Source organism: Cercospora beticola, chromosome 2 (genome assembly GCF_033473495.1).
Source record: "Cercospora beticola chromosome 2, complete sequence".
NCBI classification, from domain to species: Eukaryota; Fungi; Ascomycota; class Dothideomycetes; order Mycosphaerellales; family Mycosphaerellaceae; genus Cercospora; species Cercospora beticola.
Genome location: NC_088936.1, coordinates 3,225,318 through 3,246,105, shown reverse-complemented (window position 1 = coordinate 3,246,105; position 20,788 = coordinate 3,225,318). Strand labels below are relative to the sequence as shown.

General features: G+C 51.1%; 11 protein-coding genes across 11 annotated transcripts; 2 read left to right on the top strand and 9 right to left on the bottom strand.

Moving 5' to 3' along the window:
• Positions 1-366: 366 nt before the first annotated feature.
• On the bottom strand, positions 367-1,210 carry RHO25_003188 (uncharacterized protein; the record flags this gene model as incomplete). Its single annotated transcript, XM_023598706.2, has 2 exons — positions 367-801; positions 857-1,210. The coding sequence occupies 2 exons, from the start codon at positions 1,208-1,210 to the stop codon at positions 367-369; spliced, it is 789 nt and encodes a 262-aa protein (XP_023455968.1).
• A 314-nt stretch (positions 1,211-1,524) lies between these two features.
• RHO25_003187 (uncharacterized protein) lies at positions 1,525-2,358 on the top strand (the record flags this gene model as incomplete). The annotated part of the gene is made up of 1 exon (XM_023598705.1): positions 1,525-2,358. One exon carries the CDS (start codon positions 1,525-1,527, stop codon positions 2,356-2,358), a length of 834 nt encoding a protein of 277 aa, XP_023455971.1.
• A 444-nt stretch (positions 2,359-2,802) lies between these two features.
• RHO25_003186 (uncharacterized protein) lies at positions 2,803-3,780 on the bottom strand (the record flags this gene model as incomplete). The annotated part of the gene is made up of 1 exon (XM_023598704.1): positions 2,803-3,780. The coding sequence occupies one exon, from the start codon at positions 3,778-3,780 to the stop codon at positions 2,803-2,805; it is 978 nt and encodes a 325-aa protein (XP_023455970.1).
• A 2,539-nt stretch (positions 3,781-6,319) lies between these two features.
• On the top strand, positions 6,320-7,970 carry RHO25_003185 (uncharacterized protein; the record flags this gene model as incomplete). Its single annotated transcript, XM_023598703.2, has 3 exons — positions 6,320-6,832; positions 6,879-7,268; positions 7,323-7,970. The coding sequence occupies 3 exons, from the start codon at positions 6,320-6,322 to the stop codon at positions 7,968-7,970; spliced, it is 1,551 nt and encodes a 516-aa protein (XP_023455973.1).
• A 613-nt stretch (positions 7,971-8,583) lies between these two features.
• Positions 8,584-9,615, bottom strand: RHO25_003184 (uncharacterized protein; the record flags this gene model as incomplete). Its single annotated transcript, XM_023598702.1, has 1 exon — positions 8,584-9,615. One exon carries the CDS (start codon positions 9,613-9,615, stop codon positions 8,584-8,586), a length of 1,032 nt encoding a protein of 343 aa, XP_023455972.1.
• Positions 9,616-10,288: 673 nt separating this feature from the next.
• On the bottom strand, positions 10,289-11,089 carry RHO25_003183 (uncharacterized protein; the record flags this gene model as incomplete). Its single annotated transcript, XM_023598701.2, has 1 exon — positions 10,289-11,089. One exon carries the CDS (start codon positions 11,087-11,089, stop codon positions 10,289-10,291), a length of 801 nt encoding a protein of 266 aa, XP_023455189.2.
• Positions 11,090-11,895: 806 nt separating this feature from the next.
• RHO25_003182 (uncharacterized protein) lies at positions 11,896-12,552 on the bottom strand (the record flags this gene model as incomplete). Its single annotated transcript, XM_065602366.1, has 1 exon — positions 11,896-12,552. One exon carries the CDS (start codon positions 12,550-12,552, stop codon positions 11,896-11,898), a length of 657 nt encoding a protein of 218 aa, XP_065458438.1.
• Positions 12,553-13,200: 648 nt separating this feature from the next.
• On the bottom strand, positions 13,201-14,049 carry RHO25_003181 (uncharacterized protein; the record flags this gene model as incomplete). The annotated part of the gene is made up of 1 exon (XM_023598700.1): positions 13,201-14,049. The coding sequence occupies one exon, from the start codon at positions 14,047-14,049 to the stop codon at positions 13,201-13,203; it is 849 nt and encodes a 282-aa protein (XP_023455190.1).
• A 980-nt stretch (positions 14,050-15,029) lies between these two features.
• On the bottom strand, positions 15,030-15,614 carry RHO25_003180 (uncharacterized protein; the record flags this gene model as incomplete). Its single annotated transcript, XM_023598699.1, has 2 exons — positions 15,030-15,181; positions 15,230-15,614. The coding sequence occupies 2 exons, from the start codon at positions 15,612-15,614 to the stop codon at positions 15,030-15,032; spliced, it is 537 nt and encodes a 178-aa protein (XP_023455187.1).
• Positions 15,615-16,311: 697 nt separating this feature from the next.
• On the bottom strand, positions 16,312-16,896 carry RHO25_003179 (uncharacterized protein; the record flags this gene model as incomplete). The annotated part of the gene is made up of 1 exon (XM_023598698.1): positions 16,312-16,896. One exon carries the CDS (start codon positions 16,894-16,896, stop codon positions 16,312-16,314), a length of 585 nt encoding a protein of 194 aa, XP_023455188.1.
• A 614-nt stretch (positions 16,897-17,510) lies between these two features.
• RHO25_003178 (uncharacterized protein) lies at positions 17,511-18,520 on the bottom strand (the record flags this gene model as incomplete). The annotated part of the gene is made up of 2 exons (XM_023598697.2): positions 17,511-18,061; positions 18,112-18,520. The coding sequence occupies 2 exons, from the start codon at positions 18,518-18,520 to the stop codon at positions 17,511-17,513; spliced, it is 960 nt and encodes a 319-aa protein (XP_023455185.1).
• Positions 18,521-20,788: the final 2,268 nt, after the last annotated feature.

Below are 20,788 nucleotides of genomic sequence, written 5' to 3'. Positions count from 1 at the left end.
GACACAAGAGCGCGTGCCGTCGAACCGAAGGAGCGTGAGGTAGTTGTGGCAGATACCCGTTGGCTGCGCTGGTCCTGCGTGGACCTGTTCCGTAGTTGTTGTGCTTTGGGATGTTGAACAAGATGATCAGGTTGCGAATGGATTTGGACCGTCTTTTGTGCCTCCAGTGTGCATTGAGCACGTGGGAGTAAGGTGAATGAGTAGCACCAGAGCCCATACTTTCATATGCTTAGACTGCTACTGCCACCTGGGGCGGCTACCTACTCACTTTTGGCAGCTGACAGCGCGCTCGACGTGCTACCGATCATATGGGCAAGGCCTGAACAAGCTCGCCTTGCAAGGGAAGTCATCGTGCGCCATACGCCACTAATCGCGATACAAGTCCTCAAGGAGATCCACCATCTTTCCTTGCAATGCCATCAACTCGCTTCTGGTCACAAGCGGACTATACTTGGGATGACCATCTGGCAGCTTGCTCTCCGACAGGTCTCGGTCATCAGGCACGATCAAGGACTCGCTCGCCCCAAAGAAGGGGACGCCCAGACTCTTCAATTCCGCTGTCATAGCGGCCGCCATGGTCTCCTGCGCAGCGTAGATCTTTCGATCGAATTCAGCGAGCTCCCGTTCCTTCTTCTCCTCTGGCGTTTCGAGCTCAGGCAAAGGCTCGTAAGAGTTCTGGTTCAAGGACTTGAGAATAGACTCTGCTTTGGCAGTCTCAGCAGCTCGGTTGGCGTGCACATGCTTAAGGTTCTGTCTCTCGGAATACCAACGCATCTCGTTGGCTCGCTGATCTTTCATCATCTGTTTGCACGTGTCAATGGGTTCTTCAAACACAGGAAGGCACGCACCAGCTTACCCGCTTGATGCTCACGGCAAACTGTGGGTTTTGCGCTCCGATTTTGGTCACGCATCGTAGAGCCTCTGGCCAGACGGTGATTGTTGCCGGGTCAATCATAGGCTTTGGCGTCGAAGTTGCTGATCGGCCCTGCGGGCGTGGAAGGCGTGGGTCAAACGACTTCGCGGGCTGCTCTCGCTCAGCTGGCAGGCTGGTAACGCCTCGGTTCTGCTGCGACGCATCTTCAGGCTGTGGTGTGCTAGGATCCGTGCCTGTCGCTGGAGCAGCCGCAGCATTTTGAGCAGAATACTGGGCAAGAGTGGCAAGAATGGCCTGTAGATCTGGCACTGCGGTTGTACTGGTTTGATCTGCCATGCCGGCAGCGCACGATGCCTTTGTACACGTCTGCACTTCGAGGCGCACAACAGCACCCTCTAGCAGCGGTTTGACTGCACTGGAAGCAGACGATATCTCTTGTTTGTCAAGAGTGTAGGGAATGTCAAAGGGATGAAGCCCGACCTGAAGTCGGATCGGAGCTCATTGGCGATTGGTCCGACCGTCATCGACTTGAACTTCAACTTTTCCCAAGGAGATAGTCTAGACGATCATCAAATGCAATGCATCACACATAGCCCTTCGCTCCTCTCGATACCAGAAATTCCTTCTCGCCATAGCACAACCAATCCACAATGGCGCGCTCACCGTCCGACGCAACGCGCTTCACAGCAACAGGACCGTACGCCTCCAGCACATTCACATCCTCCGCCCCAGGCGCAACAACTTCATCACGAATAAATTTTGGCTCCGCACCCGCAAATGAAACCCCCCAACAAAAGATCCAACGTCTCCGAGCAGCCGCCGCTCTCGCCAAACAAGGCCGCGAAACCACATTCGACAAGACCGTCCGCATAGGTCGAGTATGGGCAGACCGAGCCCACCGCTTCACAGCCCTCAGCCTCATCGGCTTGACCATTCTCTCCGGAGCCGTCGCTACAGCAGGTGTGACGGATATGATTCTACACAACCGCCGGAAACGGAAAGAGTGGTTGGCGCAGAAACAAATCGAACATGCGAGAGAATTGGCTATTGCGACGCAGGCTGCTAGTCAGGGGACTGCGACGGAGGATCAGATGTTGTTGATTAATCGGGAACGAAATGCGAGACAGGCAGAACTTGAAAAGCAAAACCGGCCGGGCATGTTCAAGAGAGCGAGTAATTGGCTATTCAAAGATTTGAGCAAAGAGGAGCAAAAGGGTGGGAGATTAGGTGCGGCTTCTGCTTCTGCTGCTGCGGCAGGGACGATAGCGGAGAAGACGGAATTCGCGGCTGAGGAGGTGAAAGAAGAGGCGAGACATGTGTTGCAGGCGGTGGAGGATAAAGTCGATCAGCATAGAAGGCAGGGTGAAAAAGTACCGGAGATGCTGGTGCCGGCGGGAGGACCATTGGATCGACAGGCACAGGTTGCGGTCGATAATGCTACGCAGAGCGGGAAAGGTTGGTACAGCTGGCTCACGGGACGGTAGTGAAATGGGTGGTATACATATGTTTGAGCACCAGCATGGCGAAGGCGTTTGGGCCTCTCTCTGGCCTTTTGTGTAAAGTGTATGATGCAGTCGAAAGACACGCGAAAGCAAATGGAGCACTCTTGTTATGAGGGTATATCTCGAATGAAGCTTGAAGGCAGGAAGAATTTCGAGGCACAACCCAAGTCATCCGACTCGCACGAAGATTATCATTCCAAAACTCATCATCTAATATGTATACGCGCCTGCCGAATCTGCAGCGCGTTGGGGGTATCAAGCCTCTTAGTATACACCCTGAAGTTCTGCCATTGTACAAAACAGCTCCATTCCTCCTCCCAAAACTCGTTGCTGTCTTCCGTTAAAATGCTCTCGCTATACATATCCACACGGCCAGAACTGAAACCAACGCCGTCATCGTAAAGTTAGTGCTACATCACTGCCGTCTCAACAGCAACGCCCCTGCTTGTTGCCCTTCTTGGCCTCTTCCTCGTGGTCGTGTTCGCTGTAGTTTGTAATGCCTCCGGGTGTTAGAGCTCCGAGCCAGCTTCGTCGCTTATCGCCATGACCGAGTCGGAAACTACCATGGCCTCCATTTGGGAGGTCGAAGTAACAGCCTGGTGTCCCTACACTTCCATCAGCTCCGGGTGTTTTGCCGATGGACATCTCCTCTAGCATTCGTTGTCGTTCCTGCCGCTTCGCATTTTGCTCGATCAGCTTTCTATTCACAACACGGAAGACCTCATCGATGCCTTCGCCGTCCTTTGCGCTGATCTCATGGCAGCAATCCCATACGAAAGTGGTGTCACTTTGGCCCCAGAAGCCCGAACTCCGATTGCTGTTCGGGCTGTTGATGATGCCATTCGCGGGAGTTTGGAGACCATGCCGACTCGGTGGACAGCTGATGGGCTGGACCTGTGGGCTCATCGGTCCTCCTGGAGGGAGCAGCTGTTCCGCGACATAGCCTATACATCGCTCAAACGGCACTTCCCTCTTTGTTGGATCTGCCGCAACGACATCACTTTTTGTGCCGACGATGTGTAATATCATATCTTCTTCCACTTCGGCCCCACCGCAATTCTCTCGCAATTCTCTCAACCATGCACCCATCTCATCGAACGACTTCTTACTCGTAACATCGTAGCACAGGATGGCAGCGTTGGCGCCTCGATAGTACAAGCGGGAAATCGATCGGAAGCGTTCTTGCCCTGCAGTGTCCCATATTTGTAGACGAAGTTGGGCACCAGACTCGGGGTCGTTGACGCGAGTGGTCAGAAAGGAGGCACCGACGGTCGATTGGGCCTTGTTGGGATCGATGAAGGAGTTCTTGACATAGCGATGCACCAGCGATGTTTTGCCGACGCCTTGCGACCCAAGCACGACCAGCTTAGCCTCGAGCGAGGTGGGCGAGGCGGTGACGGCCATGGTGGCCTGAAGAGAGAGTCGTGTTGGCCTGGTGTCTCTCGGTCACGGTTGTTGATCGACCTTGACTCGTGCAACGACGAGAGGGCGTTGTCTCCGGCCGCCGAGATCACTATCTACCGGAGTGCTTGATGATGGTGCTGCTGGTGCCTCTCCCTCTGCCGCCATCCATGCTCGTCCAGCTGCATGTCCAGTGTGTAAATTTCCAGCAGCTCCACCCAGCTGCACCCGTCTGCGCCTGTGTCTCCCCAGATCATCAATCTGACCTCAGGCCAGCCGGAGCCGCAATCTTGGACTGAGACTATGATGCAAGAAAGTAAACACGCGACCGCGGCAGAGGAAGCGACGGCGTGCCCGCGACCAGTCACTGCCCGCCCTCGCGAAGCATGCCCATCCCTGCTGGCGACCTCACTCTGCGCTTCTTTCCTTTTCTTCGTCCATCATCGCGATGGCCTGATCGAACGTGACGCCCGGTTTCGAGATGCGAGCGAGCATACAATTTTTCGGTAGCACAACGGCACTGCTGGAACTGCCGCTGTGGACCGATCTTCATGCGCCTGCAGCTGTGCAGCTCGACTTCGTACTCTTGGCTATGATGCTACATTCTTCCTCTGAGACAGCTGTGCCCGCATGATCAGATCAGGATTCTGTCACCGTCTTGGTCCTGACATCTGACGCTTCTCTGCTTGTTGGCAGAACTACATGTATTCGATGAGGCAAGAGCGCATATCGATCCACGTGATCATCAAGCTCAGACTTCTGACCTGCGTCTGCGTCTCACGATTGCCGAATGCTTAACGAAATAGGCTGTATACTGATGATGTCGGGCTCAACTCCTGGAGCAGTCTCACGGTGAGCTGGATTAGGCTACGGAAGACGCTGACCAGCCAGATGATCCACAAGTCCTGAATACTGCGATCAGTTTGCACAAAACTTCACTTGGACTCAACCGAGGAAGCAGAGAAGTTCCGGTCCATCCGCCGGACTGGTAGTGCTTCCTTCTCATCGTGTCCTGGTCCAATTTGCACTTTCTCGCGGCTGTGTGGTGTCTCCGCTGCGCTTGCAAGTCATTGTCATGGCGCCTGCTATGGCAAAGAGTATACCATGCTTGCCACTTCCGAGGGTCGTGCAAGAAGGAGGAGTATGTCCAGGATTCTCAAACGCTTGATCAAAAGCACCAGCAAGACGACGACTCATCACTAGCAGAAGCATCCAAACAGTATCATTGTTGCCAAAACTTTTCAACGCACACAGACAAGGTAGCGACTACGAGCGGCACCAGATTCGTCAGAAAGTCCGTCACGAGAGCATATACACACACGCGCATACACACAAGCCAGCTTCTACAGCTCTGCACAGCTTCACGCAGCATGTCGAGCGTGCCCCGACCGTTCCATCCGATACTGCCAACCGAACTCTGCTGGATGATCTACGAATTTGCATTCGACACAAAACCGCACCCTGGTGCTGTAGTCGATTTGGTTCATGCAACACCTCCTTCGTATGCCTCGCTAGCGACCTGCCGGCACATCTACTTTGATGCGAGACGAACATATCGGAGATTATACCAGGCATACTGGCGCAATGTCAACTTCAAACTGGACGTGGATTGCCTCAACCCAGCAACCTTTCTGGGTGCAGAGGAAATAGTATTGCGATCACCTCGTGAAGTCAACAGCATTCGCAACCTTGCGCTCACCTACATGTTTGGTACAGATGGGAGGACTGACAGTACGGTCAACACGCGAGGCCTTTGGTCATTACGGTGGTATAATCATGGAGTCCTACAACCACACCACGGCTACTGTGTCTACGAACCAACATGGGGGCCTCGCTTGACTAGGTCGGCTGTACGTCAACGTTGCGGCCCAAATCGGTTCGAGGAAAGTCATTTTGGCAGCCCCGTCGATGCATCAAGATATTTCGCAAGTCTGACACATACTGCGCCGTTTGATGATCTACTCCTATGGCTCCTGTACGCAGACTTTCCAGAGTCAAGAGTGTTTGAGGCAGTGTAAGGCTTAGGATATAATGTGTTGGAAAGGCGGAACAGAGTCTCGAGCATTCATAATTGGTTTTGTACAATAGTTGACAATTGAATTGAATCGTGCCTTTTTCTCAGGAAATGACGCCCCTCAGCTGGCGGGTCCGGCCACTGGTCCAGCTTGACCGGGAGCAATGTCTAGGAAGCATCTCTTTATCCAGAAAGCACAGGGTATCTCCGTTCTGTTGCTATTTCAAGAAATATAATAGTTCTGCAGCAAGTTGTTGCAGACACGACTACATTAGCCCTATGCCTATGGGTTCATTTTCATCTTGTAAGTTAGTGACCAAGCCTCAGCTTAAGTAATGGTCTTGGCATGCGCGTACTCACTTCACGTGTCAGTCGCGCATTTCCAAAAGTCGTCCATCCACGAGACACCTCACTGACTCACAGCTCGCATTCAACTCCAGCTAACGAAACAGCCTCCACGGTACTGTTCACGTACGCCATAACCACACTTCATCAGTTTCTCAGGAAATTTGCCGACTAACAACCAAAATGAAGACCGACAACTACTTGTCTCTGTGCCTGGAGGAGGCTGCCAAGTCGCCCCTTCACTACCGCCATGGTGCCATTGTCGTGCGCGGCGGCAAAGTCATCGGACGTGGCCATAATGACTATCGCCCAGGCTTCAACGGTGGTGCCCTGAAGACTGGTCGTATTGCCAGTGGGGCCGAGTTAAAGAAGAAGCTCAAGGGCAAGCAGAAATGTAAGCAGGACAATCAGCAGCACCAGCAGCATCAGCAGCAGAGCCACGGCACATTTGTTCCATTCGAGAACGCCAATCCCGGTGGAGGTCACTCCGTCAATCAGCCGCTGTCGATGCACTCGGAGATGATGGCTATCTACACTGCTCTCAACGCCTCTTCCACCCTGTCCTCCACGACCTTCTCCCGCGAAAAACCGTGCTTCAAACTACCGCGTGCGGATAAACGTAAAGCTCGACTACGACGCGCCGTGCTCGAGGCTTACGTCAAGGCCGTCTGCGACACCTCCGCCGGCACTGGCAAGGTGCAGGTTCAAGAGTGCGGTTTTGAAGCTTCCACATCTCAATCAGGTGCGGTTAGAGAACAAGAGCAACAACAAGGTCAAGGAGGACAACAACGACAACCACAATCTGGCCACGCAGACGTTGGCAGATTTGAGTCTGGCGTTTCACAAGGACGCGGGTGCTCAGAAACATCATCAGAACCGGAAAACCGAGAAGAAGAATGGGAAGAAGAACCGGTACCAGTATCAGTACGGGTACGGCCGGTATCGACAGGCACAACAAGCACAGTCTGCGTCTAAGGACGGGAAGCCTTCTGTTTCACGATTTGATGAATGTGATGTGTTACGAGAGCATGGTTCTATGACTGATGATGATGACGGCAATAACGAGGGCACGATTTCAACGACCAGCTCTGAGAAGTACCATCGTGCTCGAGGACGCAAGGACTACAAGCGGGTCAGTGCTGCCTTGTTCGACGTCAAGACGAGAATGATTGCTGACAACACGCAGTCGGGAAAGATGAAGTCAAGTGCTGCTTCACAGAACGACCAGGAGTCGACACAGCCAGTACTACTGCCGATTGGTCGTGCTATCAAGGCGGATGATCGCAAGCAGCATTCACGATTGCAAGGAGCGGATCTGTACGTTGTCAGAATCGGCTGGACTGGAACGTCGCAAATCAAGCCGCGGAAGTTGAAAGCCGCTCGGCCACTTCCCCCATCTCCGCCAGCTAACCCCGACGATACTACGGAGGATCTCCTGTTGTCCAGTGTTGACTCTCTGTCAAGTTTGTCAATCACCAGTACCAAATCGGCCACCGGCTCGCTGCACGACGAACTAGTAAATCCCGAACCATCTCCCTCGCCTTCCCGCGCGGAAAGTGCTGAGCACATTTGCTCATTTGACAGAGACAAGATACACGCATCAAGGCCCTGCTACCGATGCGTTGCTTTCATGCACAAGGTGGGCATTCGTCGTGTTTTCTGGACCAACGACGCTGGCACGTGGGAAGGAGACAAAGTCTCAGCTCTGATCGATGCCATGGACAGTGGTATGGAAGATGTTGCCAACGGTGGTCCAACTGGCAACGGCGTGTTTGTCACGAAGCACGAGGTCCTGATGCTGAGAAGGATTATGGGTGCAAAGGCAAGTACGTGAAACGGGCAGGTAGCTGATGGTAGGTAGGGTTTCGGGTCTTTCCTGCTATTTCACACTCATTCCACATTCTACGCTGGTGCATTGGCTGCATCTGAATTTTTACTGCGCCTCCATCTTTCGACTTTGAAAGTCTTGCGGGCATGCTAATACTGCGTACCCGGCTGTGCACATCGCACAGGCAACAATGAGAAACATCTGAGAAAGCATCACGTGATGAAGAACAAAGGCAAGCCAGACACAAGGAAAAGTTTTTAGAGTGATCTTTGTATTCGTGTGCTGATCTAATTTGCAGGCTCCAGACCCGAAAGCCTAGCTTGCATCACTCATCGAGCTTCCGATGACATGCTTCTAGCTTGGGCATTCTGAGGCTGTGTCAGATCGCGGCCTGTTGCACTTACGCCTGCAATGGCGTGGCTGACATTAGTATTAGGGACTCAATGCCCGTCGTGGGCATGCAGCGATATAAGACTAGCTCAATGGCCACCTTCGCCGCACATCTCTCTCGCGCATGTAATTCTGAACAATCCGGTGTGCCTGGAAACAAGCGATAGGATTCGAACAGCTCTCAGCTCAGAAGACCGACACGACGTCCTGGCCGGCATCCCTATCTTCTTCAATGGCTTGGTTGGTCTCTAGGAGCTGAGACACCGGCTGCCTCGCAGTGGCGGACAACCCGAGCCATGAGAAGATGCATGCGGTGTGGGACCTCTCCGCTGCCCGATGTGTACCTGCTGTGCATTTGCTCGAGCACGAGGCCAACTTCTGGACGATCAGCGGCGCTCCCCAGGCTGGACTCGATCTCTTGGACGGTGGACAGCTTGGAGGCATTCGGTTTGATAGTGACGCCAGGCAGCTGATCTGTGTGCGGTTCGGCCTCATCGACGTTGTCTCCCTGCTCTGGCATCTCCTCGAGCTGCGCGACTCCATCTTCTGACTGTCCATCCTCGCTCTGAACGTCTTCGCCATCATCGGTATTGGCGACGTGCACGATGTTGTTGCGGAGGGAACGGCGTGGCGAACCAGTACCTGGCAATGGAGCGGCCGATGTGGCGACCTCATCGACGGTCTTGTCCTTTCTCAGGCGCTTCTTCTTTGGTTCTTGATCATTGCCCATGCTGGCCTCATCCTCATCCTTCGGCTCGAGCGCATTAGCCTTACGCTTGGATGACTTGTTGGTAGTCGGCACTTCCACACCGACTGGTGCGGCCACTTCGACATTGACTGCCCTCGGCTTCGGACCCTTCTGCTTCTTCTTTGGCTTCTCCTTGTTCCCATCCTTGGCCTCGTCCGCGGCATCCTGCTCGAGCTGCTTGACCTTGCGCTTGCGCTTGTGTGTGGCGCCTGTCACACCTGGGACCCAATTTGGATGGTCCTTGTGCGCGATGCAGTCGGCGGTTGTGCCTCTCCTCACACAGGCCCTGCAAGGGAATCCCGTCATGAACTTAGTGTTGCTGCATTTCACACGACGGTCGTAGCAGCAATAGCAAGCTGGGTGGCTCTTCGAGCGCGCACGATCGTGGTCCTTTCTGGATCTCGGCTTGTGGTCTTGGATAGGCGAGGATGCTGGCGAGCTAGTAGAAGCAGATGCCTTGCGAGCAGACGTCTTGCGAGCGGACGTCTTGCGGGTGGAGACCTCGGGGGCCATGGTGTCGGCGCGCCTGTCTGGCGACTCTAGTGGTGTATGGGATCTGAGAGAAGTCAGCCGCCTGGGACTGGAATTGTTGCCGCCTTTACCGCTCACCTTTTGCGAACGAGTACCGAAGGTCGAGTCGACCTGGATGCTGTGTAGAAGAGTTTGTTGTTCCTTCGAAGATGGTGTGCCGGCAAGAAGATCTGGTCAAGCTGGAAGGGTTGAATTAAGTTTCAGGCGGGTTTCCCGCTTTGGACTTGGCAAGTGAATAGGAGTGAATATGCTCCTCCTATAGCTTTCACGCCCGGCTCTATACAGATTCCTACACATACTGGCCGCAGTACGTCGACGGTAATTCATTGCAGCAAGCAGAAGTGGCGATTGTGTTCAGCGCTATGTATGATGGAGCTTGTTGGCTCTTCGATTACGAGTTGGCTTCGTTTCTCGGTTTTCCCTCGACGGCGGCATGAGGCTTCTGGCGCTCATGGTGGTGCACCAGTTTAGCTTTATCGTGCAACACCAGCGATTCTGAATGCGATCATACAACCTGTACAGGCATCTTGGCATCCAAATTGATTGGCTTTTCCTGTCGGAAGGGCAGGTGATGGCAGAATACCGTCTGTTCGGCATGCACCAACTTGCGCGGGCATCGAATCTCGGGCCCGTCTACAGTGGTCGCATCGGACTCTCAGAATGTGGGAGGCTGTCCTGCTGCACGAGCCAGAAGGTAGCGCATCCTGGCGATCACGTTGTGCTCGCCTTCGTCCAGTCGCTCGCGCATCACCCTCAGGATCATCTGGACCGCTGGTCGCTCAGCTGCAGCTCCGAGCTGTGCCTCGATGGCCATCAGGCGATCAGCCTCATTGTCAGGCTGTACTTCAGCGCTCTGATCTGGTTGTGCTTGGGTCGCACGCTTGTCAGCCGAAGGAGTCTCCTGTTCATTTACAGAATCAGCATATTCTGTATCTTCGCCATGATACGGTTCGTTCTCGAGGACACGATGATCTGCATCTTCAACGTCAGGCTGCTCATCCTCTGAATCTTCACGATAACCGCCTTCCTGTAGCTTCGAACGAGTTGAGCGACGAGGACCAGAATTAGAAACGGTGGGGCCTTGGAACTCGTCATCTTCATCTTCCGACACAACATCCTCGTCTTCCTCCTGGCGTGCGGCTTTTACATTCCGCTGCTTCTTCTGGCGCTGGCCTACGCCACGTGAGGCTTTGACACGACCTCTCTTGTGCGTGGCTCCAGAGACTCCTGGAATCCAATGCGGGTCATCGAAGTGCGACATACACTCTTGTGCAGGCACCCCACGCTCGATGCAGGCCTCACAAGGGAAACCTGTCTCCTTCAGAGTATTGCTGCATTTGACGTGGCGTTGCTGGCACTGCAAGCAGGCTGGATACTGCTTCGAGTGCTTGACATCGGTGGCCGCACGTTGGAGCTGTGGGCCCGAAGTCATGCTGGCTCCTGCTTGACTGGTCATGTCGGGTCTTGTTTTGGTTCTCGGGAGGCGTTCGGATCCGGTGTGTTGCGATCGATATGCAACAGTAATCTTCGATCAACGATGAAGCTGAAGGCGGTCAGTTCGTGCGGATTGGAAGGAGTGCGCTTGCTTTCTCGTCTTGTACGAACGGGATTTTTCTCGGTGTATTTTGGTGAAGACTCTGAAGAAAGGCGAGCGCTCTAATATAATAGCCTCGCACAGCCGCAGCTCTTCACTCGCGCACGCCCGTGACTTGGACATCGCGGGTGAAGGACAAAATGGTTGTCCTCCCACATATGTCCCCATCAAGTCCATTGTGCGTCTTGAACGGGCGAGTCTCAATGGAAAGTATACGGAGATGAAGAACTGAGAGAACATCGCTAAAGTTCAAACCTCGGCGAAGGACACCCGCATTTACAACAAACCGTCAACACTGCCGACATCACGAACGAAGCCCAATTTCTGCTTAGCGATCATCGCATGCAATTGATGCCTCCATTACATTGTTTCTTGGCCAGGTTGCTCAAAATTCTGCAGCCGGGCTCGAACAAAGAAGTTGTGCAAGGAAAAGACTTTGTGCGCGTAAAGTCATCGTTGCGTGACTTGGGTCGATGCTTGAATGGTCTCTGAGACGTGTGAGCGCTATCCGCAATCGAAGATGCTGTCGCTACTCCTACCTGTGCCATGCTGCCTGGGTATAGGACTTGCAGCGTGGTGGCCATTGTCGTTCATGATCTGACCGAGGAAGCGATGGTCATACCAACTCGGGCTAGCGTCCTTTCCTTTTTCTGGTCTTGAATTGATGATTACTCGCTTTGAGCATCTTCCGTCGGCCAGAGTGCTCTCTCAAGGAGCTTGCGAAAACGCACCACTGCCGCATAATCACGCTCTTCGAGACTCTGATACATGGCGTTCAGTACTGCGCGCGCCGTTGGTCCGCCAGCGGCTTCGCCAAGGGATTGCTCGAAGCTCATGAGGCGGAATCGATTGACCTCGTGCCAGTGTTGCTCGTCTCGGTGTCCTTCGTTCGTGGCTGAGTGAGTAGCCTCGACAGGCACTCGGCTATCTGCGGCGGCTTGCGATGGAGCAGCCTCTTCGGGCTCCTGGCCATTCGATTCCTCTTGGAGTAAGGAGCCATCATCGTCTTCGGTGTACTGGACAGAAGCTCGACCACTGCGTGCTGAGCGCCGAGATGAGCCAGATACAGCTGGTAGCGGCTGCTGGACCACCGTGAGATGATCAACACACTCATCTTCGGTTCCGCGCTTCTTGCAGGCATCGCATGGGAAGCCGGTCTCGTCTGATGTGTTGCTACATTTCACCTTTCGTTTCTGGCACGGTCTGCAAGCTGGGAATGCCTTCGCCTGGGCTAGATTCGTTGGCGCGCGCTTGAGTTGGCGTGGCGCGGTCGTCCTTGGAGCTGGCAGAGACGATTGCGAATTCGAGGCTGCGTGTTCGGCCATCTTGCTCGCAGTGAGTCTTGTGGAGGTGGACGAGTACTTGCTCCTTGCAAATGGTGGGTGTTCGATGTCCGCGACAGATCAAGTTTTTGGATACCGGCCGAATAACTTCCGCTGGAATGCAGGTGAATGACTCCACATTTGGCAATCGAGTGAATAGATCCGGCTCCATTTTTGACACACTATGGCGGGCCGCTTACTGCCATGATGCGCAGAGATAAATGGGAACGGAATATAGAAGTCCTGAAAAGAAGTATACTTGCTTCATGGGAAACGCGGAAGAACAACGTTAATCGACAAAATGCAAGGTCAAGCAAAGATGGAAGACATGGCATTCTCGAGCAAACCACACAACAAAGCATTGCGCACTAGCGGCACGCTAACATCTGGCTGTGCTAGACACAAAGAAAGCTGGACTCTTGCCAAGCATTAGCGCGAGACATTCAGCACTCGATGCTGAGTTGCCTGTTTGAAAACATGTTTTGGACCAAAATTCCTGCCGTGCGATTGCCACGCATGTGTGGAAGCGCACAATCTGCACATCGCAGCCCGTGCCCCTTCTCGCCATCTACCGTGCTTCAGTCTTTCTGAGACGCAAGCGTGGACGCGAGCCACCAAGCCTTCAGAACCGGTCTCCTGATCTTGTTCGGACTACTCATCCTCTCCATCAAGGAAGCCTGGTTCGAACTCAAACACAAACTTCACCGGCATCCCGCTCGCAGTGTACTCAATGCCGTCCTCGTCGATGTAGTTGGCTGCAGGTAGCTCGACATGATCAACAACATCTTGAGAATCCGTGCTGCCGTCAGATCCACCGTGTGCTTGATCCTCGTCAGCCGTGCCCTCCTCCAGCTCAGAAGACTCAGCTCCACCAGGTGCTTCGCCCTCCTCAGCTGCGCCCACCTCAACCTCAGAAGACTCAACACCAGCGTCGCTCAACGAGTCCTCGCCCTCAGATTCCTCATCGTTTCCAGTCAGACAGGCACCTTCAGTGGTGGCTTCTGCGAGACGTGCGGAACGTCTGAGTTTTGGTGTATCACTCGAGGGAGTGTTGGAGCGTTGGAGTGGTAGCGGAGCGGCTGATGGTCCGATTTTCTCATCGCCGTGCTCGATCGAAGACTTCTTTGCACCACGTCTACCATTGACCGCAGCAGCAGCTTTGCGAGAACCACGTTTGCCTGGAGCTTTACTGCCGTCGTTGTGCTGGATGTGTTTGCTGATGACCTTGTAGTAGCGTTGGCCAGCTTTGGGGTTGTTTCGAACTTTTGTGCTACCCATGCCAGGACGCCAGCGAGGATCCTGTTGGTGTGGCATGCAGGTCTTGATCCCCTTATCGACACATCTCTTGCATGGGTACACACCGCCCGTGTTGGTAGCACTGCAGCCACGGCGACCTGCGTTGCAGTCGAAGCATGACGGATGCTTCTTCGAAAGAGCGTGGTCTTGATTGTTGCGCGTGTGAACCTTCTGTGGTGGTTTGGCGGCTCCGTTTCGACCCATCTTCGTATCGGCTGGGACAATGCTATCGATGGTAATCAACTTGGCTGGTGGTCTGCATCGCGTAAGTGACGAAGGGTGATCGCTAGGGATATTGCTACTTACACACCTCGCGGCGACTTCGAGCCTCTTACAAGTGATGTCTAGTTGTCGACACTTTCGAGTCCAGTGCGCAGATCTGATGCCGGTTAGATGTTGATCCGCTACTGGGAAGGTCTTCGGAGCGAGCACTTACCGGTTCAGCGTCAGGAGCCGACTGCAACGCAGCGCCCGCTACAGAACTCAGTGACCTGGCGCCGAGTACTACTGAAGGACTTTCTGTGTAGAGCCGACGGGATTGCGTGAGCTTCCCGCATTGCAGTCCGGTAGTGGGCCCCGGCCGGGGCCGTGTTCACTCCAAGTGAATGAGCCACTTTCGGACAGCGTTTCGGACTCGCAAAGATTGCAAGACTTCCTGAGGTCGTTGACATCGACATTTTAATACTGTGCCACGCTACGACTATAAAAACCTGCAGCGAAGACAAGAGCCTCGGGAGCAGTCAGTGTATTGAGATATCCATTTGACTATAAAGTGCACCGACGCCTTCGAAGGAGGAAGAATACGAGGATGTGCTTGTGGAAAGAGCTCATGATAAGCCGCATTATATGTTCCATGGTTTGCTGGTTCGGGTACCTCGATGTTTCGAAGGTTCGCCGTCGGTTTCTGCAAGGCCACATCTTGAAGGATGAGCAAACTGGGCATGTACTACGCAATGCTGGCCCCTTCTGTGATCTTCCTTGCTAACAAGCTAACTGATACCCAACTTTCGTTTCGAATAAACACGATCTGCAAAGTTGCTAGCTCTTCCCAGAGCTCGTGTCCAATGCATGTACGACGCTCTCTCGCAAAACCATGTCAACCATGAGTGGCCTGCCCGGTACCACAATCCTAGAACTGGAAATCAAGAGGCACGTTCCAACTCGCAGCATCCACCCTTCCAGTCCTAGTAGTCCTGCTGATCTGCGCGCTGCTTCTTGACAGGAATGTGAAAGCCACGATTGCGCAAAGAGTGGCTGCCAGGGAGCATGATGTTGGTGGTTGCATCAGCATGAGCCTTAGTCGCTGCCGCAGCAATGGCACCGTAGTCTGGAGAGCCTGGCTATCGCATTAGCAACTTCTGACTGGAGGACACTAGAGTAATACCTCGAGTGGCCTTTATATCTTGTGCACCATTCTCAATGGCCTGGACCTGGCCGGCTGCCTGTCGAGGCTCGTAGTCGGCGGCCGATGCAGCTTGAGACGGCTTGGTCGCGGGTATCTTCGCCTTGAAAGTCTCCTTGAAGCTCGTCGGCTGTTCTGTGGTGGGATCTTGGCCTTCGCTGCTTGGATAACAAGCTGCTGCACGGTGGGCATCGTCGACGCACGCCTCGCATGGATATTCGCCCTGCTCAACCGCGCTGCAAATTCTATTCTCGTCTAAGCAAACCTTGCAAGGCTCCTTTCCTTTCGCTTTCAAGGTCGTCGGCGTGCTTGCGATGTCGTTGACTCGAGGTGGTTGAGGAGGCAGAAGTCGTAAGCGAATCGCCATGTCTGAGAGATAATGTATTGTGGGTTTGTAACAACAATAAACAACGCATATGCTGATGAAAGCCTCGTGGTCCTGCCGGAATCAGTGGTGAGTAGCAATGAGTAGAAATATTGGTGGGTCAATGGAGCGCTGCCGGGCTTGTTCTGCTCGTGCCAAGCTTTTGCATGTGAAAGCTCAGGCAGGTGAACAATAAACGGTCAACATCGACAGACAATAGTTCTCTAAAAGGCTGTATGGACACTTCCACGCAGCAGAAGCAAAGGTTTTGGCATGCAGACACTAAGGCTCTTAGCTACACACCGTCTTCGTTACAACAAAGAACAAGCACGGCCCGTAGCCAATGACCAGCGTTTTCAATGGGACAAATGAGGTGCTCGAAGCCAAGCGAAAGGCGAACCTTGACTTTTTATCCTCCTAATTCTTAGTATTCCTCTGCAGCCACCATGCACGCTCGCACCATCATCCAATCATGGATGGCATGGGATGCCTCGCTGCATTGAGAAGCGTTCATAGCATAACGCATATTAGAAAAGTGATTCTATTGATGGTCAGCTTGTTCCCAGAAGTGTGGGAGGAGGATTTGCCAAGAAGACTCACGTCAATTACAACCCCTGAGGCTCGCCCGATAGCTGAAGGTGAGCGCTGACAGAAGTGGCCTCCTCGTTTGCCTTCATCAAGCCTTGATCGATCAGAAAACTCAATAGTCGTCCTGGTCTGGTCGCTGCGGCTTCACTTTGACGCGACATCCGCGGTTCGCCAAAGAGAATTCGCTGAGTGGCAAGGCATTGCGCGCTGTGGGTGGAGGCATATCTTCCTCAGCAGCAGTCTCTTCGCTAGGGACAACGACTGTCTCATTGCCAGCGTTCGCCTCTGCAGCCCCGTCCGTTGCGCTCTGCTCCACCACGGGCGTTTGGTCGTCTTCCTCTTCAGCACTCTCTGCGTCCGCATGGTTGAACGTGAAACGAGTCGAACGAGCGGAGCGGCGCAAGCCTTCCGTGGTAGCCGCTCGGACGCCCCCATCATAGGCATTGTCCCTGCCCCCCTTTCCGCCATCGCGCCTCTTGGTCGCTCCGGATTTGCCTGCCACCCAGCGTGGATCGTCTTGATGAGCGACACATTCCTCTGGTGGCAGACCATCCTTTACGCAACGATCGCATGGTCGAGCACCCTGGTTGTCTGTGGAACTGCATCGCCGGGCTCCCTTGAAGCAAGGATAGCACGATGGATAGAGCCTCGAGAGCTCAAGGCTGTGGTTAATGCGTGGGCGGGTTGTGGTAGCCATGATGATCGGTTGTACTTGAGACCGTCGGTGATTCGAGTCTGTTTTGCTTCCTGGTTTCCAGATGTAATCGCTTTTGAATACTCGTTATTTGCGCGAGATGCAACCACGATCCACGAGCGAGAGACGCTCCACGATGTCCAATGTACTCTGAGATGAATCAAGTAGGGATCGAAGCTGACAGTGTCGGCCGATCTACTTCCCGCTGACCACCTTTGCATTCACCCGGCTCATTGTCGGAACATTGATGAGTGAATGCCAAGCTTAGCCCGTGAAAGCTGGACTGCTCAATTAGTATGGTTTGAATACATTTGGCAAGAAATGTCCTCAAGGGACGTGTATAGAACGCTCCTAACAAACTAGTCAGTAGTCCGGATTTCCGATATGGAACTCAACAGACCATTGCTCGTTTGCTCGACGAACCAAACGCCAATCGACGATGTGGCCATGGGCTTGTTATGATCTGACTGGAGCAGTAGATCCTTGAAAGCGATGAACGTCGCAGAAAGCCTCAGCAATAGAGCTATTTTGTTGTGCATGGAATGTAATAATATGAGTCGTTTATCTATGTTCATCCCTCATGAAACCGGTCAGTAAGATCCAGCATTCAAAGCCCACTACTGCAATGCAACCGGATCAACGCTCCTGGCAGCTTGCTCGCAGTTCTCTGGGTTGTATCCAACATTCTGCGCACATGCCGAATATCCATCAACATTGCCATAGAATCCTGACCCATCCGGACTCGCCTTCTGAAGACCGCTGCTGAAAGGGCTGCTTCCACTGGCTCCAGGGCCAAGAGTGACGTTGCCGTTCCTGAACACTGGATTCGCAGTAGCATTGTTGAAGTAGTACGTGTTGCGCTGACACAGACCGGTAGGCAGGATTATGGGCTGATTGATGAGGCTCTTGAACGTTCTATCGGTGTAGCGTGAAGATGGCGCTGTTCTGAAGATCATGTCGAAGGCATTTGGATAGACGCCTGGGCCGGAAATGGGGTTTGGTACGATGGTCCAGGCGACTCTGGCGCCCAAGATGTCATTTCCATTCTGTTGGTAAGCAGCTCCTTTGGGCTGGAACTGTCCCAATCGAAGTGGATTGCCGCCGAAGAGGAGAGGCGATGCGACTGCTGGTACGAGGCCGTTTGGCAAAGGTCCGTTGATACCGGCGACTATAGAAACGTCAATATTCTGAATCTCTATCAGTGGGGAATTGACCTACTGTATCCCTTCGTCGATGCTGCCAGGGGCGTAGAACTTCCACGCTGCCCCACATAGGTCACGTAAATGTTGCCTTGCATGAGTCCTTCATCAATCTGTAGAGCGGACATCCTGATGTCGTCGGTGAGTCCAGAGTTGACCAATACCGGTTGGAAGCCTGCAGGAAAGCCTTGAGGGAATAGTGAAGGGTCGTTCGGCACATCGAGCATTCGAAGACCTGCGCCAGGGAAGGAAGCATCGATTGCGGCCTGGGCAGCTGCCTTGGGAATTGGAAGTATGAACCACGTAGTATTAGAGCTCATTGTCCGGACATTTGCATTGAACTGTGCCAGCTCATTGATACATTGTGCTTGTGCCAAGAACGGCAGCACAGAGGCCACAAGGCCAGCGGCGAGAGTGAGAAAGCGCATTTCGATCGATGCTGGAGCGTGGGTGTAGCTCTGAGCCAGCAGAGCAGTGCAGCGTCTTGTACATATCCACTTCTTGATGCCAAATCGAGGCGCAAGTCGCGCATTCCGTGGTCGGCCGGACCGTCTGAAGTCTAGAAGTGTGCCCCACGTGACCCACAGAACCTCGTAAACCTACAATTCCAGCATGTTTTTGAGGTGGTGTTTCTCAACTATTACTGTATGGATTGTCATAATTCAAACTGCATTGTAATCGCTATATATTAAGCTTGCTAAACTAAAGGTTTAGTACTATCTTCCTACTTAGTTATCGTATTCTTAATAGTTTAGCTAGATTAGCTTATATACTCGCTACTAGCTTTATAGGCTCTATAAATATAGGCTATAGAGGTAGTGCCTTTAACTCTACTTATTTTAATTGCTTTAGAGTATAAGAGCTAGAAGTATATAGCTCGAGAAGTATAGCTTATTAGGTATTAAAGTATAACGGCTAGTACTACTTATACTTAGCGTAGAATAAAAGTATATAGAACGTATATAAACGAAGAAGGCAAGAATTATTCTTAATATCTCTAAATAGAGAGTCTAGAGACGCTTAATATATTACTATATTCTACTTTTATAATTATAATTCTTCTATCTTATTAAGAGTAGCGATCTATTAAAGCCTATTATATTTACGCGAAACGTATCTACCTAGTAGACTAATCGCGATAACGACGTACCGAACGATAGATAGCTATTAGGCTATATCGAAAAGATATTAGAATCCGGAATAGTATAAGCTAAAAAGAAATAGGACGAGAATATAAATAATACTAATAATACTAGTAATATATATATAATACGTAGGCGTCTCTAAGCTAAAAATAATACGTTACGTAAATAGCTAGAGATCTATACTCTTAAAGCTAAGAACGAACGCTTACTAAAAGAGATATAGATAATTAAATTACTAGTATAGCTAAGTATAATAGCGCTAGGCCTTAGATAGCTAATACCTTAGTAAGGTAGCGCGTCTATAAGCTATACGAGTAGCGTACGTTCCGAAAGCGACGAGTATAGCTTATACGAGTCTATTAAGCTACGTATATCTAAGCTCTTTAAAAGTAAAACTATAAAGAAAGTATACGAATTTATCTATACTCTTAAGATAAACTTTATAGCTATACTAAAGAGGTTCCTAACGGATTACTAGAAGGTAATTACGGGTATTATATACCTCGTAAGTAAAGTATAAGAAGTATAGTATAATAAATACCTAGGCGTTCTACTTATAGGATATACCTAGTCTTAGTTCTATTAATTCCTATATAATATCGTCGAGGATTAAGCGAACTATATACTTCTTATAACTATAGAATACGAGAATATACGCTAGAGTAAGAGCTAGAGCGTATAATAGTTCGTAATAGATCTTAGTAATCTAGAGTCTTAGTTAGGTAACTATACTAAGGTATAGCTAGTATACTAGTTCCTTATAAAACTAAAGCTATTACTATATAAGGATATTATTAAGAACTGTCGAATTATATTCTTATAGGCACTCGTCGGATAGGTATAATATAGTAGAAGTAGAGATAATAAGTAGGAACTAACCGAGTTAATTATATTAATTAGTTATAGGTTATATCTTACTCCTAAGATAGGTATTAGCTAGGTTATATAACCTAGTGTTATATAACCTAGTATTATATAACCTATATTACCTAACTCTAATCTCTAAAGTATCTCTTAGAATATCTAACTAGACTATACTTTCTAATACTCCTACTTAGGCTAGATAGTCTTCTACCTATATTCCTATATTTAAATCTATCCCTAAATTATAATAAGTTATTAGGTACTATAGTTATATAGTTAGAGCTATATACCTAATCTATCTTAGTTTAACTCCTTAGCCTAGTATCGTATGTCCTATAGTAACGTTATTACTAGAGTATATACCTTTTATTTCTTCTCTAGGCTTTTCCCTTTTAGACTATATATAGATTCCTAGATCCTAATTACTTATTATATATAGCAAGCTACTTCTCCTATAGTATAACTCCTAGGCTTAGTTTTATATTTACTATAATATTTCTAATATTATAGTATATATCTTTTATTAATTATCCTAAGGTCTAGAGTTTAATCTATAGTTAGAGTATAAATCTTTTGCTTTTCTCTATATAAGCTAGAGTTGTCTTATAAACTCCTAAAACTATAGCCTATTCTTTAGTTTAGTTAGGCTATTAGCAACTATCTCTTTTATTAGAATATATTCTATTA